This window comes from Oryzias latipes, chromosome 24, assembly GCF_002234675.1.
Source record: "Oryzias latipes chromosome 24, ASM223467v1".
NCBI lineage: Eukaryota > Metazoa > Chordata > Actinopteri > Beloniformes > Adrianichthyidae > Oryzias > Oryzias latipes.
In genome coordinates, this window is record NC_019882.2 from 11,996,291 (window position 1) to 12,016,417 (window position 20,127).

The 20,127-nt window shown below is 39.2% G+C and overlaps 2 protein-coding genes across 4 annotated transcripts in view; both read left to right on the forward strand.

Moving 5' to 3' along the window:
* Positions 1-20,127, forward strand: part of LOC105357177 — a 302,080-nt gene that overhangs the window by 137,436 nt on the left and 144,517 nt on the right. The gene's annotated exons all lie outside the window — the stretch shown is intronic.
* Positions 8,421-19,649, forward strand: LOC101159402 (C-1-tetrahydrofolate synthase, cytoplasmic). Of its 2 annotated transcripts, XM_011491724.3 has the most exons (13): positions 8,421-8,761; positions 9,477-9,624; positions 11,441-11,543; positions 11,613-11,697; positions 12,366-12,425; positions 15,671-15,724; positions 15,822-15,958; positions 16,106-16,206; positions 16,827-16,963; positions 17,056-17,167; positions 17,251-17,378; positions 17,713-17,783; positions 17,963-19,649. In XM_011491724.3, the coding sequence occupies exons 3-12, from the start codon at positions 11,443-11,445 to the stop codon at positions 17,764-17,766; spliced, it is 969 nt and encodes a 322-aa protein (XP_011490026.1). In that variant the 5' UTR covers positions 8,421-8,761; positions 9,477-9,624; positions 11,441-11,442; the 3' UTR covers positions 17,767-17,783; positions 17,963-19,649. The 2 variants fall into 2 exon arrangements, with proteins under 2 accessions (XP_011490026.1, XP_020570454.1); XM_020714795.2 differs by having other exon boundaries at positions 8,421-9,624.

The window sequence follows — 20,127 nt, forward strand, 5'->3', positions numbered from 1 at the left end:
GCTTCCAGTGTTGCTACCCTTGGTACATTCAGGTTTGGGTCAAATTCAGGAACAGAAGGATCCCCTTTTCTAGCTGTCAAGCACAGTGGTGTGAGACTAATGATGTGGGATTTTATAACACTGTCTATGCAGTCCTTAACTCCTTTAACACCAGAGCTTTAGCTCCAGTGTTAACATTTCTTGAAGTACTGTTATGCTTCAACCGTTCATGCAATTAACGTGATTCCAGCGGATTTTGAAGCAGAGAAAAGCAGCTTTGCACTGATATGCAACACATCAGCAAATTTTCTGTTGATTATGTAAACGGTTGAAGAATTAAGCTATACGTACACACTGTGCATTTAACAGAGGAGTGGCCTTGGTGTATATTAATTTGCAAAACAAGGCTTGCCGGCATGTCTGGGTTCCCCAGATAAAGCTACTCACTGAGTTTGGTGAGTCTCATCAGGTCACTACGAAACCCGAATCCCTGATTGGTCAAAGTTTAACCAAGTAAAGTTGAGCGCGGGAGCTTGAAACACAGAAGCCCAAAAGACATTTATGTCCCAATTTACATAGACTTTTCATTTGGAAGTGGCCACTTGAACACGCGTTGCCGGGGGCGATGTTAACGTAGCTTTACAGTGTGTTATTTAGGTGTCGCCAGTGACATCTACAGTATTAAAGGGTTGAAGGCCAGGGAGAAGTTGCGCATGTAAAACAAGCATGAGTAAATGAAACTGACAATCACACAGGAAAGGATTATTTCAGTCATCCCTAACTCATCCCTAAGTCATCCCTAACTATGCAAATATTTTCAGGTTTCTTGTATAGAAAGTAAGAAAGAGATTGCATTATGTCATTTACATCTTTACAAAATCTAAAAATTAAAACAAAGAGGAAAAAATTTCTGGAAAAACTGAAAACTAGTCTGATATTGTTAGGAGAATTTCTAGATCAATTTGCTTTGGATGCGTTAAATTTTCTTCCTCCTCTTAACTCAGACATTGATGCTTGTTAGCCTGATCTGCTTAGAGCTCCTGAACGCCTCAGACTTTCCTGAGCCGCTCTGTCGCCACACTGACAGAGATGCATGCTGGCAGAGCGGGGCGAAAAGCCAATCCTGCCTCAGTCCTGCAGCACATCGGACAGACAACCTGGAAAAAAAGATAGTAAAATATAACTGAGAGGAAGAAAATTATTTAAAAAATGAAATTCATTCTTTGTTGATTTGATTCAAACCTAATAAAAGATTTTAAGAGAAACAATCTTCATCTTCGGGAATATGCCATAACTTTATGCTGTAATTTCAAAGAAAAAGCTGGGCTTTTGCAAGAATTCTCTTCTGGTTTGAAGCATAAAAAAGGCTATCTTTTGTTATATCAAAATGTGAGGAAGAGGTTTGATCTGAGAAAACGAGCGTTTGAGTTTTTCAGTCAGATCACACACAGGAAACGCGATGACCTTGCTGTGTGGGGGCTGCCACCATAAATTAGAACTAATCAGACTCTGACATACGAGTCAGTTCATTGAGCAGGGGAATGAAAAGTGACAGCAGGATGAAGGGACTCCCTCAAGGCGGAGTTTCATCTGCAGGTGGGATCACAGACAAGAAAGAAATTCCACTCAAGCTCTTGTTCTTGTTTTTGATTAACAAGGACTCTGAAAAGCTCGGAAATTACTGATTTAAAATGAAAATTAAGAAAAGGGTCTGATTCTAGATCAGTTATTTGTAAAGCGATTAAAAGAATTTTGGGGGTAAAACCTGAGCTTTCTTTTAAATGGAAAGGAAAACTCCTGTGCTTCTAATGCAGCCTTTCAAAGTGAAGAGACAGCTCAACGCTCTGCTGTAAAAACTGCCCATGCTTCATCACCACTAGCAGAAATATGTGCTGTGGCATTGATCGGAGCAATAACTGGCCTGACTGCCTCAGAATCCGACGCTCAGCACTTCCTGTCAGCTGACGAGGTCCAGCTCATAAACTCCTGCTGACTTTGCTAACCACCTCTGGACTTTGCCTCAGGCTTTCATGGATAGACCCTTCATCCGTCCATTAACTCTAACCCTTTGTGAGGGCCAAACAGCCCACCAATCAGCTCAAAGCATTTCTGCCTGCAGTTCCTACAATGTCCACTAGACGGTGGTCTTTAAACACCTAACAGATGTGAATAAAAAACTACGAAATGATCAAGAATATTTAGTTTTTTAAGTTATAAGTACAGGAATCAATATTACGTGGTGCCAAATGTCAGCATTTAGCTAATTGAAATTAGACAGTTTTATCTGAATTACTTGACTTTATACCTCATATACAGTCAATGCACGGAAGACACGGATGATGTTTAGAGATCAGGTTGATTTATTTTGAAGAGCTCTACAAACGCATCAGTGAACATGTCTCCATGTCTGGGTTCATGAGATCATTCAGAGGCTCTCCCAGTCCGGTCAGTCTTACCATCTACTGCAGGAGCTGCTCTCAGCTCTACTTCCGTCTCTTTGTCACTCAGTTTGATGACTTGCTGTTCTGCATTAGTGCGAGCAGGCAAAAATAAAATCAAGAATAAAATTAGAGGATCTCTTTTTCATTATTGTCTTGATGGGAAAAAAAAGACTTTTTTTTTTTTTGGACTCCACCTGTCACTGAACACATCACGTGGTTGATGTGTTCATACTTACTCTCGACGCACTGATACCAGCCACACCACAGCGCCCAACACTAAGATTGCACCAGAGGACCTCTTATTGCGTCTGCACATTAACCTAACATTAGAACTGGACCCCCCCCCCCTCACATGAATCGCGTTCAGTATAAACACAGCTTAAGTGTGTGCAACTTACATTAGCCTCACAAATACGTCATACTTCGATGAACCTTCACCTACCACAAGCACAAGAATCGTTTGTTCCATTTTCAATGAGCCTCAAGGGAGACAAATCTGTGCTCCCTTTAAGATGTGACCACTCCTCTCCACCACTCAAAGTGCATGCAACCTTAAATTATATCAGAACAGCTAATGTAAAAGTGCTGTAAATGTCTTAATGTAAAAGGAACCTTTTGTTCTGCATTGAAAAACGGGCTAAAATATATGGATATTAACAGAAAAAAAAGAGTCCAAAGTTGGAGACAGTCGGATTTGTGTGTGGATTTCTTCCACACACTGTGGTGTGTGAACAGTAAAGCACCAACGAGTGGGAGAGCATGAAGAATAATGAAAGCGAGGCAGCAAAGTGGCATCAGCACAGATTTCAGTGTGAGAGGGGATGAGCAGCACAGAGCAGGGCTCGTTCAGCCCAGCAGAGATGTGAGCCGCTGTGCTGTTCACGCTTCGATGCGGCGACCTGACAGAGGAGCTCAGCGTCAAACACGCCGACTCGAGTCCCCGACTCCACCAGGACATGGATACCCATGATTCACTTAGACAGAATGAAACAGACCCACCTCACACTGTCTCACCTTCCTCAAAGGAGTCTGAGTTTCGCTTTCAACAGCAAGCAAACTCATTGTCTGATTAGGTCAAAGAAAGGCTGCTTAAAAAATCAATCTGTGTAACTGCAGAATGGCTATTCTTCCACAAACAAAATTGGATCCCCAAGGATATGTACCACATTCCAGAAAAAGCTGAGAGCTGTACTGAAAACATCAATTATTGTGGTAAAAAGGTGTCTGGAAAAAGGGGTACATCAAAAACTTAACTGGAGCAAGCAAAATATTTGTTTGGGTACACGACTGTTCATGCACTCCCTTTTATCTGACTTTTATTCTGCTTTCCCATATTACTGTGTGATCACTTCTGAGCATGCTCAGTTCTTTTACATAATTGGTTGATCGATCATATGGAATCTGGAGCTGGCCACTAACCTGACAGATTAAACTGAAATATTTTTCTGTATTTTTAGTCCATGAGAGATATTTGGGCTCCATCCATCTCATTCCAACACGCTCCAATATTCTTTTACATCAGCACTCCCTTTTCCTCTCAGAATACAGGACAACACAAGTTAGTTTTTAGTTTTTGAAGACCAGATTGTCAATGTGCTATTGTCTCATCAAGAGAAAATTAGTAGTTTTTAAGGATGTCTGTGGATGTCTGTGGATTATTCTTCACCTAAAAAGTAACATTTTAAACGATTCCTACAACTGTATTCATTAATCATCTCTACAAAAGAAAATTGACACATTGACCCATGAGTTGTCCTGTAGTCTCTGCTTGGCTTGTTGGACTAGAACCGGATACGTTCTGTGGATTTGTTCTTTTACCAGGGTTCACTTTCTAAATGGACCTGTTCTTTCCAGCTTAGTCAACACTTGTGAGCAGCTGCTTCCAGAGAGGGAATACTCCTACTACGACGCAAAAACTTTATCTTGCTAAACATTGTTGTAATTTTTATTGTAGTAATACAACTTTTAAAAAAAGCTTTTGGACCGTTTCACTTATTTATAATGTCCACATAAAGAAAATTGTAATAAACAACTAAAAATTCATACACGATTATTTTTATATTATCCCTTTCTGTTGGAAGCCGTGTCTCTACTTTCGTTGTTGTATTTCTGGATTTGGCAATTTGTAACGGGATTGCTTTTTGTAATTCGGTATTTGATAATTTGCACCTGGATTTGTTGTGTTTCAGGACTGTAATTTGTTCTGTGATTTTCTGTTGTGTTTCGTGATTTTGTGTTGTGTTTCATGATTTGCTGTTGTGTTTCAATATTTGTTCATTTGTACTGTGATTTGTTGTTGTATCTTTAATGTAAGCGTGTCTTGCACCTTTTGGCCACCGTACATGAGTGATGAGAGTCGTACTCTAAAGCCCATTGTTGAATCTAAGTGAGGTTTTTAAAGGTATTTAACCAGTGAGAATCCTTTGTCACATCTCCACAATACACCATTGTTCCTGACCTGAAGTGCAGCAGTATCAGTCAGAGCAGCAGCTTGTCTATTCAACTGGGTTGCCATGACTTGGCAGCGCTGGCACAATCTCTTCAGCTTTTCCTCATCGTCCTCCGTCTTCCCGTAGCTGCTGAGTTCACCGGCAGATAGCGAGCCTTCGGGATTTGGCCGGAGCTCCCAGGTCCTCCTCGCCTTCTGCTCCTCCTCCTCCTCTTCTGCAGAGCGAAGTCGCTTCCTGCAGCCAGTTGAGTCTAGAGGGAGACGAGTCGCCCCTTCCACCACCTGCAAACAGGGACAAGTTTGTAAATTCCCCCCAAAGTAGAATTTGCATCATACCTGCTTTTTTGTTTCATGTAGAGAAGGTATTCTGACCCCTGATTGAAATACACCCCAACCCTTGTTGTAAAATACAGCTTTTAGACTGTTGCATTTAAGAGATCCAGTCTGGAATCCAAACCCCCAAACAACCGACATCATAACCCAGTGAACTACGGACAACCCCACATTGTCTTTTTCTTATCTATTCTGCTAAAAAGGTAGAATGGTTTATTCTCATTGAAGTGTCAGTGATATACAAGAAGGTGACCTTTTGGATAAAAGGTCAGACGTAATATTTAAACATTCAGAAAAGCTGTTTATTCCTAAAAAAAAGTGTTTTCATACTGGAATATGTCATGGACACATTCCCTGTGCTGGACTGGGGACCAAACCAGGATGTACCCCTCTGGAGCTCAAAATCAGCTGGAGCCTGACAAGTCGGACCTTGTCTGATCTTGGAAGATGAGCAGGATGATGCCACATGAGCTTTTTGGGGGGTGGGCTGTTGTTTGGAGGCTGAGCTATCACCTCGTGGATCTATTTCAGGCTACCTTAGTCACATGTCACTCTCAGTGTTGGAATATGTATGTATGTGTCTCTTTTTTAGGGTTTAGGCAGTTTCTAAAAGTCAGACAACTGGCATGAATGAAAATGTAGTTTGTATCAGACAGCCTGTCAGTTGCTGAAATTGTTTGTTTGTTTTTCCCAGCAAACATATTCCTCTATAAGATCTCTCAGACAGATCTGCTACAGAGACAGAGGTCTACTCAGTTTTTACAGGCGCTTTCAAATGGGGGAAAGTCTATCGACGGATAAACTTTTTAGAGGATTTTGTGGAATGTGAATCTTATTTTCTATCCCAATAAAAAAAAAAAACATCAAGGCATTTAAAGGGTTATAACATATAGAGATGTTTCAAAATATGTAACTTTGAAACCTATTGTAACCTTTACTGATATAAACGTTGCTGCTCCCCATGAGACATGCACGAATACAAGCACAAAAGAATCACATAGATTTAGCCAAATTTATTACAAAATATACATGAATAATTGGGAAATAAAAGAAAAAAATATGTGCTAGAAGATGAGGAAGAGGGAGTTTGCTTCACAGATGAAGGAACTGATTTGAATGTTAAGGAAGGTGACAATTGATTAAAGTCGGCTTATTTCCATCTAAAGGAGGTTTTTTCGATAGAGGACACAACTGAGGTGAAGATAATAAAAAAGGATTTACTCACAGTGTACCTCCTGAAGTCAGGCCTCCGCTCCATATTCCACTGTGAGAACATTTTCGTTAATAAACTCCAGCCGGTCGAAAGCACCTAAAGGACCATGGAACTCTCTGACTCATCACTGGCAGGAACACAGCAGGAATGAAGGCAAACTGTCTGGGTTGAGGGAACAAGAGATTGCAGATGAAGAGTGAATTTTCCGACTGTAGGATCAGGCAAGTGAAGAGAACAGACCCACTGCTCTAGCACTGAGATACACACCACGACTGCTTGGACAGACACTGATTGAACAGGACTAATTAGTTGCTATTAGTGAGGTGGGTGAAGTTAGAGAAACACTGCCAAGACAATGGAACACTGAAGTGTACGAAGTACTTGAAGATATGCGAAGGAGCCGTTCTGAATTGTATTTTTTACATTTTTGATATTCCCGTGAACATGTGTGTACATTGCAAGTACACACAGTCACACACAAAATGTATTGTGTGAGTTACAAATCAAGAATTATACACACACAGATCCTGCAAGACTCCATAGCTCTGCTGGGGGAATCAATCCAACACACAATGTGTAAAGAATAATTTCCTCTGTTACGCCTCCTGGAGTAGTTACAAAGTCTGCTCAAACTGTATGTATAAGAACTGTTAGTGAAAATTAACAACCACACTCACTGGCCATATTATCAGGGACACTCGTCCAACTGATCATTAATGCTTAATTTCGAATCAGCCAATCACAATGCAGCAACTCAATGCATTTAGGCGTGTAGACCCGGTCAAGATGATCTAATGCAGTTATACCGAGCATCTGGACGGGGAGGAACGAGGATTGAAGGGACTTTGAACGTGGCATGGTTGTTGGTGCCAGACGGGCTGGTGTGAGCATTTTTTAGAAACTGCTGATCTACGGGGGTTTTCACCCACAACCATCTGTAGGGTTTACAGAGAATGGTCAGAAAAAGAGAAAATGTCCAATGAGCAGAAGTTCTCTTTACCATTAGTTAGTTAAGTATCTCACAAAAACAATCCTCTACATCTATCCGGACATGGGACCGGCACATGAAGACACTGGATTGTGCATTCATGATGTTCATTCATTGCATTGTTCTTTTTTTTTTGTCTAGTCTTGTTTTGTTTTCTTTTTGTGGTCCTTTGTCTTTAAAAAAAAAGCTTTTTTTCCTTTAATGTGGGGAAACTGGAGCACCCAGAAAAAACCCACAGGTGGCTCTTCAAGTCCTTTAGATAATGTGGGACGTGAAGAACCTTCTCACTACAGTAAAGAACCTCCTAAGTCTTCTAAAGCACTTTGGTTTTGTTTTCATTTCTGTTCTTTGAAAGGTCTGAGAGAACTCAATGTTGTCTTTTTAGCTGGCTGTTTTCTTTTTCAAGGTCTTGGGCTTGAAGAGTCAGTGCACAGTTTGCATCAAGATCTGAAATGGATAATTGGACAAAGCCATGGTGCTCTCTGCTGGTCCAAAGCAGAATTACAGCACTCTGTTTGAACTCTCAGCAGCTTCCTGGAGGAAGATCTTCTGTCACAACACGCGCTCTCACTGCACTGACACACATTAAGCTACACCAGTGCTTCTCAATTATTTTTTGCCAGGCCCCCCCTAGGAAAAAGAAAATGTTTCGGGGCGCACCCCACTATTTGAGAAGCACTGAGCTACACTCACATGGATCAAGAGGTTTCCTGTTCTATAAGCTTGAAGACAGATGAAAAGGCTTCTCATAAATAAGTGTTTCATAGCACTTTGGTTTTTCATGGTTGTTAAGTGATTAATGTCTTTCACTGTCTTTTGTGTCACTTGCATTCAAACCTTTTTGTGTGTAATTCTTTGATTACATATTCTTTAAACTGGGTTATAAACTAGCAGCAGTAAAACTAGAAGCAAAAACCCCACATTTCCCACAATGTGCGCTGTGTCCTCACCCCCCCCCCCCTCCCCCAACTCAAAATAGAAAAAATTGCAGAAAGATAAAGTCAGCAATTCACAGACAAAACAACTTTTTCAGCAGGGCAGGATTCCTGCTCCTCCTCCCTTTCCTGTCCCCCTTGCAGCCTGAATTCTGATTGGCTAAGAGCAGAGGAGTCTTTCCTACTCCTGCAGTTGGACCATTGACCTCCCTTTGAGTATCAGGATGGATTTACGGGCTGGTTTGAATCAGTTTGAAGCAGGAATGTCTGGGAAAGGCACACACCGCCTCGATAAGCGTGGCACAACCTACTTTTGCACAATAATACGGAAGCTCATTTATGTCAAAATTACTCTTGGTGGGGATCTAGGGGTGAAGCTGCAAGAAAAACTTTTATTTAGAGGGTAGGATTCCTCATGCAGATGTGGGTAATGTGTTCTGGGCCTTTTTTTATTTTTATTTTTTTTACAATTTCTTTACTTTTTTTTACAACAAAAGAAAAAAAAAGACAATATCTCTTTCACCTTCAAACTTTTTCATTTTATGGCATGTTTTTCTTGTTTATTAATTCCTTTGCTCCTTTACAAATAACTTAGCTCTCTTGCTTTTTTAGATATTATTAATTTAGGATTGTGCTAATTTACGGTAACTTTCTTTTCTTAATCTCTTCAAAACTGTTGTTTAAATTGCACTTTTAGAAAAACAAAAGCTTTACCAGCTTTAGCATGTTTAGGCAGGTTTTTAGAAATGTAATTTCTGAACATAATATTGCACTCTTTAACAAACTTATGTCCTTTCTACTGTCAATAGCAATCTAATTAAAAAAAGGAAGACGGCTTTTGCTGAAATGCTTTTGTTTGTTCTTTTTAAATTCATCAATAATAGACCTTTATGGAAAAACGCAGCAACTCTGCTTTGAAATATTTTTTTACATTTTTTTTTTCTGCAAGCTAGTGGTGTAGTATAAATTAACGTTTTAGATCAACATGTTAAAAATAAAAACACAGGCAAAGCTGAATCTATTCAGACCCTAAATAAATATATTTGTGTTTACATTAGTTACATGTGTTTTCTGATTGTGCAATGAACCATAAAATGGAATTGAAGTCTGTAACTTTTGACCTTCCCTTATTGTTCAGATAACAAAGATCGAATTATTGAACAAAGTGGTACTGCAGTCTCGCTTTCCTTTTGTCACCGCAGAGCTTCCATACATAAACAGAAACCCTACAGTTCTGTCAGAGAAACATCTGGAGCAGTTGAATTGTGGGTCGTCTTGGCCATCAGGTAACCTGCTGCTTTTCTCTGTTTTTTAGCTTGTCCTCTTCTGTTTCTGCACGCAGAGAACTTAGCAAACATTCATTTCTCATTTGTTAACGTGGCAAAGCTGCAGCTGCAACATTGGAGCCAAAGCAGGAATTTCTTTGCTCTCATACTTTCCAGTTATGTAGGCGACGCGTTTATGGGGCAGCTTCACTCCTCTTCTGCCAACTCTGAAAGCAGTGAGTGAGGATATTTACAGGAAGTTTAGAGCGAAATAGCTTTGAGGTGGAGTTTAGGGACTCCTTCAAAGTGTGGGAATTTGTAGTATCCAGATATAGTTTTAAGTCACATATTCTTTAGTCCTGTTTGAGTCCTAAAAGACTCAAAAACAACATGTCTTCGCTCAGGTTTTTGATTTTTCTGTAGAAAGAGCTTAAAGTTTTCTGCAAAAGTTTATTTTATTTCTAGTTTTTACAAGTTAAATTTGTGCTTCAGATTCAAAAAACAAACAAACATTGAAAGTCTTTATTGCAATCTTATTGGATTGCCAGAAAAAAATTTATGTTTGAGTTTACCTTTGGACTAGGAAATATTTCTTTTCCTTTTTCATTCATTTTTTCCTGTTTTTTTTTGTATCTTTCCTTCTGTCCTTCTTTACCTGAATTTCGTTCTTATTTTCATTGTTTAATCACTTCCTTCCTTTCTTCCTGCCTTTCCACTTTTCCCTTTCCCTCTATCACTGCTCCCATTTTTTATTCTGTTCTTCCTTCTTTTATTCTTTCCATCTTACTTTCATTCTTCGTTCTTTCTCGACATTCCCTTCTGACTTTGCTTTGCTCCTTTCTATTTTCCTTCTCTCCCTCCAATCTTCAGTCCCCTCTCATCCTTTCTTTTTCATCCATCTGTCCTTGTTTCTCGTTTCTCCCACTTTCTTTACTAACTGTTCGTTATCCTTCTTTCCTTCCTTATTTTTGGCATTTCATTCTTGTAGTTCATTTTTTGGATATTATATGTTTTTCTTTCTTCCTAATCTTGCTGTTTTCTCTCTCTCCTTCCTGTCTAGCGATGCTATCTGTTCTCTTACTCCTTTTATCCTCCCTTCCCCATTGCCTTTTTTTATGTCCCACACACTTTTTCTCTATTTGTCACCTTTTTTTCTTCTCTCCTTTTTTAAAATCATTGTCCACCTTCTCTTGCTCATCTATTCATTCTTTGTCTTTTTCTAACTGTCCTTGGTCCTACATTTTATTTTTAGTCCCTTTCTTCCTCTTCACTCCTTCATTACTCCACGATTCTGAGGTTTCAAAATAATTTGGTTTTGTTAAACCAAATCTTTTATTTTTAAACAAAAAAATAAATAAAATTCGCTCCTGTTTTCCCCATATCTGCTCCTGCATGATTTTATAAAACTTTCCACCTGATTTTGTTTACGCTTTAGAAAGAAATCCCATTTTATTGATGTGAGCAAAGCAAATCAACCTTATCTTCACTGTCTGTGCGCTGATTTGAGACATTCAGAAAAACAGCCGTAATGTTTTTTGATCTGTTTCTTTGTTTCTGATCTGATTTAACAGGGATTTTCTTAACAATTCTTCAAATGCAATTGCTCTTAATTATAAAAAATGTGTACATTTTGGGTGAAAAAAAGATGTGTAAGCCTCGAAGACTCCACTGACTGAACTTACAGAAGTTTTTAATGGGAAAAATATATAAATTTAATGTATATTTATACTTTTTTTGTTATTAGTCAAAACAAATAAGCCATGATAGTTTGAGTGACTCATAACTGTTGGCTCACAGCTCCTCCACTGCAGGTTTAAGTCATTTTTCTCTCCATCAGTCATGTTGTTCTTGGCTGCTCGTACGCTCCACAGTGGGGTTTCCTGTTGCCAAGGTGGCAGGCGCTTCATAGCAACAGTCATCTCTGGCAACAAGACATCGAGGTGGGTGTTCATCCCAGTTTGTCCAAACTGGTCCTCCCTGAAGCTCTGACCATAGATCTGTGTTCACAGGTTGGTGAGGCAGAAACTGAAGAAGCAGGTGGAGAAGATGAAGAGTGAGTTCTCAGGGTTCAGACCCAGCCTGGTGGTTTTGCAGGTAATTCTGACTCACCGAGAAGGTTCAGGACTGAGCTTCAGGTTTCCAGTTTGACACTGATGGCTTTGGCTACACCTGCTGGTCAAACTAAACAACAGATGTTGGTGGTTTGCCAATTGTATTGGTCATTGGAAACACTGTCCTCCATTTTTTTTTATCCTACCTCACTCAAACACATGTGCCTTTAATGACTACTATTATCAGGCATCTGCAGAGCCCGATAAGAAGCTGCATCACAACTTGAAAAACACAAATCCCAGCGTTCCTCCTGGACCAGGATTGGGAAACTGGACTCATGAAACCAGGAAGTACAAGCTGAAGCCTAGAGGTCTCTCAGATGTGATAAAAGCTGTGCATGTTACCCTACTGGAATATGCTGGCTTGAGCCTGCTGTGTTTTACAGCAGCTTCCTTACACTCGTCAACGGCAAACAGTCAGTGCGCCAGACTCAGACTTGTCTGTCTTGAAAAACAGATCCTGCTCAGGTTCAGGGAACGGTCAGTCTGGTGTCACCAGTGCAGGCAGATTTGTATCTTTTACACAATAAGCTGTTTATCATTAACCTGCAGAAGCTACCAGACCTTGTTGCCATCAGGACCAGCAGGTGCAGCCTGACCCAACAAGCTCTAACGTATGTGCTGGAACTGATATGGGGCGGTATCTTTCAGGTGGGAGACCGAGACGATTCCAACCTGTACATTAGCACCAAACTGAAAGCTGCAGCTGAGGTGAGACACGCGCTTCATGCAGTATTAGAGTTAGGAAAAATGCACATGACAAGAGACAGCAAGAGGAAGTCTTTTAAAAATAAAAGCTTCTTCTTTAGCATGATCACAGTTGGAGTTGAAGTGAAACAGAAGCAATAACAGAGAATTGCTGATGGTTGAGGTTATAGTTAATTATCAATGCTGGAGATACAAAGGAATAATTAACAACTGTTGTCAATCAAATCAGTAGAAAGCATTCACATTTGGTAATATTATCATTATACTTATAACACATTTTCAAATTTTATACTTAGCAGTTTATTATTTTGATGCAGTATTCTAACATAATGCAATCAAGGTTTAACCCTTTCATGTCCCTAATTTGTAACCTACCTAATTTAGCATCACCAGGAAATATACATAATGAAATATTTTTTCAAAAAACTTGGAAACAAATTTAGGCATAAAGGGGTTACAGGGTCAGGGGTCAAACCTGTATGGCTGGAGTGCTCTGTAACCTGAACCCCACATTTTCTGCCCACTTTTAAACCATATGGAGCCCACTTGGGCTTGCTGGCTGGGAATTTATACTTATTTTGGATCAAAACCCAAATATACTGAAGTATATTTTGACTGAAGTATATTTGAGGTATACCAATAGAAATTACATTTTTGGCTTGCATTGTTTGAGTGGATGATCCTGTGTTGCACAGGGTGTCTTAATTTGAAAGGAACTCTAATGAACTCAAAAGTACACAAAAATATACTTAAAAGAAAAGTCCAATCTCTTTGTATTTAAATGTTTTTATTTTAAAACAATAACTTATTTATGGCTCTTTTATTGTGGAAGGTTCCATGTCCCAGAACACACAACGTGGATTTCCTTTGCTCTTGCAATTTTCAATTTGATTTGTAATCTATCAAAAGGTCAGAAAGAGTTCTGTGTCACCTACTGTAAGTTTGTAAAACTCCAATGAAAGTAAAATGTAGACCTATAATGACCAAACGAAGCAGAAGTTTCTTCACTGTGCCAACACTGGCATAACAGTGTTCGTTTATTAATTCAGACAGTTATTAATGCATGTATGGACAACTTAATGGTGAAAAGACAAGTATCAAAGTGGGAGGAGCCATTGCAGTCTGTGGAAAAATGAGAAGATGGAATTCAAAAAACACCAACCACACAACATCACACTGTTTTTTTCCAAAGCAGAACCAGCACTGTTGATTTTCTTTTGGGTAAATCTTTTGGTTGGCTCCAGCTGTACAGCCCAAAATTACGGTGGCCCAGAAGGGTCACAACACAACACATTAACTTAACACACAACACATTAACTTTACACACAACACATTAACTTAACACACAACACATTAACTTTACACACAACACATTAACTTAACACACAACACATTAACTCACAACACAACACAATAACTCACAACACAACACATTAACTCACAACACAACACAATAACTCACAACACAACACATTAACTCACAACACAACACATTAACTCACAACACAACACAATAACTCACAACACAACACATTAACTCACAACACAACACATTAACTCACAACACAACACAATAACTCACAACACAACACATTAACTCACAACACAACACAATAACTCACAACACAACACATTAACTCACAACACAACACAATAACTCAACACAAAACATTAACTCACAACACAACACAATAACTCACAACACAACACATTAACTTACCTCACAACACTTTAACTCACAACGGAAGTAAAGCAGCAATTGATGTGCTTTTATTCTGAAATGTCCACTGGGCTGAGCGGCTAACTACCTAACAGAAAGTAATGTCACAGTGAGCTGTGGAGGGAGCATGATTTTTCTACAAGAGAACCTAGCAGCAGTGTTGCCAGATTGGGCGGTTTTGGTTCTAAATTTGCGGGTAAAAATGGCTTTGGCCGGGTTTTCATAATTTGGGCGGTTTTAGGGTCGGTTCAGCGTTTTTGCCCCCCTCATGAATATATAATAGCAGACTACGTTAGGCCGTGTGGCTGTGAACTTCTATGTACTGAAGCTCAGTGAACGCACCAGGCAGAGACGCTTAACGGGCTCTGTCATCTAACCTGTTGTTGGGGGGGTGCAACGCTCCGCCTCTTAAAAATTGTGTTCTTTAAAGCCTGACACTGCGGCTGCGTGTGGGATGAGCCACCTGCTAAAGTTATGGTCTGATCGCTACATGGAGCAGTGTCTGTGTTTATCAATCCTTTTATTATTAGTCTGAACTATCTTTTATTTTGAAAAATCATCGGATCGGGTGCTAAATCAGTCCAGTAGGGGGGAAAACTCAACGAAAGCTGTGTATTCTTCTTTCTCCTGATCTAATAAAAGGAGGACAGTATTGAATATTTCTTCAGCGGACCGTCTTTCTTTCATTCATTGTGTGTGTGTGTGTGTGTGCGTGCGTGCGCGCGCGCGCGCCCGTGTGTGTGTGTGTTGGGGACCGCACGTGCATGTGTGAGGGGAGGGAGCGGAAGAAAGGAGAGGAGCGCGTGCAGCGACAGAGATGGGTGGGAGGGAGGAGTGTGCGTTCATATTGTGTGTGTTCAGAGGAAGCAGAATCGTAATAAAGAGAAAGTTTCTGCCAACACTGCTGCTAGCTTCTCTTGTAGCAATAACATGCTCCCTCCACAGCTCACTGTGACATTACCTTCTGTTAGGTAGTTAGCCGCTCAGCCCAGTGGACATTTCAGAATAAAAGCACTTCAATTGCTGCTTTACTTCCGTTGTGAGTTAAAGTGTTGTGAGGTAAGTTAATGTGTTGTGTTGTGACCCTTCTGGGCCATGAGTTAATGTGTTGTGTTGTGAGTTAATGTGTTGTGTTGTGAGTTATTGTGTTGTGTTGTGAGTTAATGTGTTGTGTTGTGAGTTAATGTGTTGTGTTGTGAGTTATTGTGTTGTGTTGTGAGTTAATGTGTTGTGTTGTGAGTTAATGTGTTGTGTGTTAAGTTAATGTGTTGTGTGTAAAGTTAATTTGTTGTGTGTAAAGTTAATGTGTTGTGTTGTGAGTTAATGTGTTGTGTTGTGAGTTAATGTGTTGTGTGTTAAGTTAATGTGTTGTGTGTAAAGTTAATGTTTTGTGTGTAAAGTTAATGTGTTGTGTGTAAAGTTAATGTGTTGTGTTGTGACCCTTCTGGGCCACCGTACAAAATATTAGTCAAGCAAGCAGTTTTCTTATAATCCCTCCCCAAGAATGAAAATGGACTCTTCTTTGCAGATTGGCATGGATGCCAAACATGTGCGGCTGCCAAAGACAGCAACACAGGAAGAGGTAGGATACCAACCATATTCTTTATCACCGGCCTACCATCACCCCTCTACGTCAGATCTGAAGCTCTGACCACTGCTGGTGTCCTGTTGCCCTGCAGGTCTTGCAAAGCATCATGTCCGTCAACGAGAACCCATCTGTCCACGGTCTGATTGTCCAGCTGCCTCTGGATTCTGTCAACCAGATTGACTCTGAGCTCATCACCAACGCCGTCTCTCCGGATAAGGACGTAGATGGGTCACTTTCTCTCTTATTTTTGTACTAATATTGCTAATTTTATGACCCATTGTTGGACTTTTGCTGATGCGTAGTTGAAAAACGTTTTTATGCCTAAAATATTTTCTATGTTTTTAAATCTCTGAATTTGTTTTTGTTCGTGTGTAGTTTGAGTTGCATAAATGCAGGAAAGTTATCCCGGGGAGATATGAAGGACTGTTTCATCCCCTGCACCCCAAATGGCTGCATGGAGCTCATCAGACAGACAGGTACAGCACTGCAAACGCCTCCACAAGCATTCACCTCTGAACACGGCTCACTTCTGTCTGTGGAACTGGACATGAACAAAAAGCAAAACATAAAAATAAAATGGTTCAAAGTTTGTGCTAAAATAATTAAGAATAGAGTAGCAGGAGGAGTCCAAACTGAAATTTTTAGAGAGCATTTGACTCCCAAGTCCCACTCAGAATAATCTTTTGATCTATTAAAAAAGTGTTACCGGTGGTTTTTAATTATGATGATGCTGTTTTTAGCCAAAATAAAAAAAACCTGAGTTGTTTTCTAGAACATAGTTTCTGCAGAGCGGCATTAGTTCATTAGAAATTGCCTCTGAGTTGTGGGCGGGACAGCTGGTGTGTGCTGAGAGTTCTCTGTTTACACCAGGTATCGCCAACCCTGTTCTTTGTAGGCTACGGCCCTGCTTGTTTTGCAGCTAACCCAGCAAATTTCTTATTAGCTGGAATGACTGAGCCCAGTTCCTGATTGAATGAACATACCTGATCCAGGTGACCAGTAATTACTGAAAGGATGCTGTCACATACCAATATTGGGGTTTTTATTCTCCAAATGTTTCAAAGCCGTCCCCAATGAACTTCCTGTTCCTCTGTAGGCGTGTCGGTGGCAGGCAAACATGCGGTTGTTATAGGCCGCAGCAAAATTGTTGGAGCTCCAATGCATGACCTGCTGCTGTGGAACCACGCTACTGTGACCACCTGTCACTCCAAGACGCCTGACCTACCGGAGCAGGTGACCACACTCTGCTGACAAGAGCATAGATCTGCAAAAAGCATCAAATTAGCATGGAATTCCTTTTACAGTGTAAAACTGTCATTTTTCAGGTAAGCCGGGCCGACATCCTGGTGGTGGGGGCGGGCAGAGCAGAGATGGTGAGAGGAGACTGGTTGAAGGAGGGGGCGGTGGTCATCGACTGTGGCATCAATCATGTCCCAGGTTCACCAGATCAACACGAGCATCAGTCAATCAGTTCTTTATGAGGGTTATCACATCTGCGTGACCCCTGACCTCTGACACAGACGAGACCAAAGCCAGCGGCAAGCGGGTGGTTGGAGATGTCCACTATGCTTCAGCCAATCAGAGAGCAGGATTTATTACACCGGTTCCAGGGGGGGTGGGGCCAATGACAGTGGCCATGCTGATGGAGGTTGATACACCTTTATGTTCAATTTTAGATTCAATTCAATTTATTTATGTTTTACTAATCAAAAATGTCACAATAATGTCATGCAGCTTCATCCTTGTGTTTCCAGTCATAAGCATGATTTTTTGTTGTTTTTATATTTAAATAAAATGAAAATTAAAAAATAATTCCAAAATGAATTTCCCTGGAAGCTTTAAACCAGTACAATGAACAGAGATGTCTTATGTACTCCAGGCGCTTTTTTTTTTGCAGACTCTGCTGCCCGGAAAGTTCCTAATCTATGTTGGCTGTTTGTCCCAAAATTCATCTGGTACTGAGTCGTGTTTGTGTGTTTTAGAACACGGTGCAGAGCGCTCAGCGTTTCCTCCTCAGAAAGCAGCTGTGCAGGTGAAACAAGAACTCTGGAAGGTAAAACTAGTAATAAAGGTCTTTATACACACATTACATAACTATAGTTTACTCACATTTAGTATCTTAGCAGTTTTAGATTGATATTGATGCCAAGATCAACACTCAAAAAGCTTCATCGTTTTTTCATCAAATCAATTTGTTTTATTTGTGTTTAACTTTGTGTTTTTTTCTTCCAGTTCTAGAAGTGAAGAAAAAAAAGCACCGATAAAGATATTTTCTACATATGAACCACTTACAAGTTTGTTCCCCACAAGAGTTTAAAAGGAATAAATGTGTTTTATTTTTCCTTCTACACTGAAGATCAGCATCAACTGTTAATAAAAAGGTAATCAGTGACAGTGATGCTGAATAAAACCAGAAAAAATGCAAATTTGTTGGGTTTTTTTAGGTATTTTAATGGCAGAAAACCAAACATTGATTCACATGTTTGTCAGTTTTTTTGAAAAGGTGAAAAAAGGTTTGTTTTGAATTTATCATTCAAAGCTAATAACAATAATGAATGTAGATGGGTGTGTAATTTGCTGGTTGTTTTAATGTGAAAGCGTTAAAGTTCCTTTAATAAGTGACCTTACTAATGTCTGAATGGAGGATTCTTACGGGTTTTTTTTTAATAACATCTGCTTTTTTAGTTTTATGTTCATTTTTTGACTGTAAAGAAAGATAAACAAAATGTTGTTTTTTTGCATATGTCAAGATAAAGAAAAATATTAAGTAACATAAACAAACTTCTGAAGAAATTATTAACGTATCTAAAACAAACAGTTGAAAAAATACAAAGAAATGATGTTAGAAATGACTGACAGCCGTGTTATTGGAGCTGCAGTCAGTCTGACTGATGATGAGTGGTGGTCAAGATGAAGGCAGCTCGCCAGTCTGCTGATGAAGCCTGAAATCCTTTAGGCATTTCTTTGTGTGGTTAATTTCAATTTCAACCTTCAGGCAAAGTCTTCTGATGTTAGATCCATAAACATTATTCTGGCAGAAAGCTGCATTTTGGAAATTTCACGCATTTTTGTAACTGTAGTTAACATTTCATCTTAAAACAAAGTAAGATATGCCTCCAATGTTTTACGACAATGAAGATCAAATTTCATTTAAATAATACTCTATATTTTAATATCAGACAAAAGGAAAAACAGATGATGTGACCATCAATTACTAAGTAATAAATTAAAGAAAGAACAAAGTATAAGGCACGATTAAATTTGCTCATAGACCAAACAGAATTTTATTTCAAAAATATTTATTAAGCAACATGTTGTTTTAAAATGCTGAAATCATTAAAAAACAAATTCATCATATAACATTTTTTACAATCCAATTCAGTCAAGATTAGTTCAGTAAAACTAAATTATTGTAAGTCAACCAACAAATACGAGAAATGGTTTTTGGTGTAGTTACTCAACTGAGAACTCACTTTCTTTAATTAGTTATATTAATCAATAATTTTTGATAAGAACATTTTTTTGAATAAAGCAAATAAAAAGAAAAAAATGATTTTTCAATATTAATAAAGGTTTGCAGGTTTACAATCAGTATCAGTTTTGTGAAAGTGGGAATTGGTGCTTTTATTGTTTTCTGAGGTTGTGTTGCTTTTTTCTTTTAATCTTCTACTTTTTCGGTTAAGTGTTAGTTGCAATTATTCAGCTATTTCTGTTTGTGTTGATTGCCTCTCAGTTTTTTAAACATCATGTGTTATCACTCTTCTTGTTTTTCTTTGTTTATCATATCAAACCATTTTTCCCCCTGTATGATGATGTCATTGTCAACCAAGTTCAGCACCTGAAAATTGATATTTATGATCATGTAAATTATTTTTAAATAATTTTTTCAATAAAAATAAAATATTAATTTCCATACTAATCTTTTTTTCCCTTCATTTATATGATTCATACTTTCTGAACTATTTCAGAAAGGTTTGTTTTGTTTTAAATCAAATGAAGGACGTGCAATGAGCATAACCCTTGTGCTATCTTAGATGACCCCACCCTTACATTGACGTGTTCTCCCTACCATGACAAAGGTGGATAAAGGTGGAAATATTTCATGTAATCCATGGAAACCAGTGAGGTTCACAATTCATTGAAGAAAAATGGTTCAGAGCACTGTCTAGTGGGTCTAGATGACCCAATTCCCAATGTTAAAGTGCCTAAGATAGCACAAGGGTTAAAAAAATCCATTGTGGGTCCTGAGGCAAGACCTATCTGCTGCCTATCTGCGTCTCCCTGTACCTAAAACAATACAGGTTGTCAGGAAGGCCATCCGGCATAAAGAAATTCTGCCAAACCACATGTGCAAACCAGTCAGAGCTGGTTTGCTGTGGTGATCCCTGATTGGATAA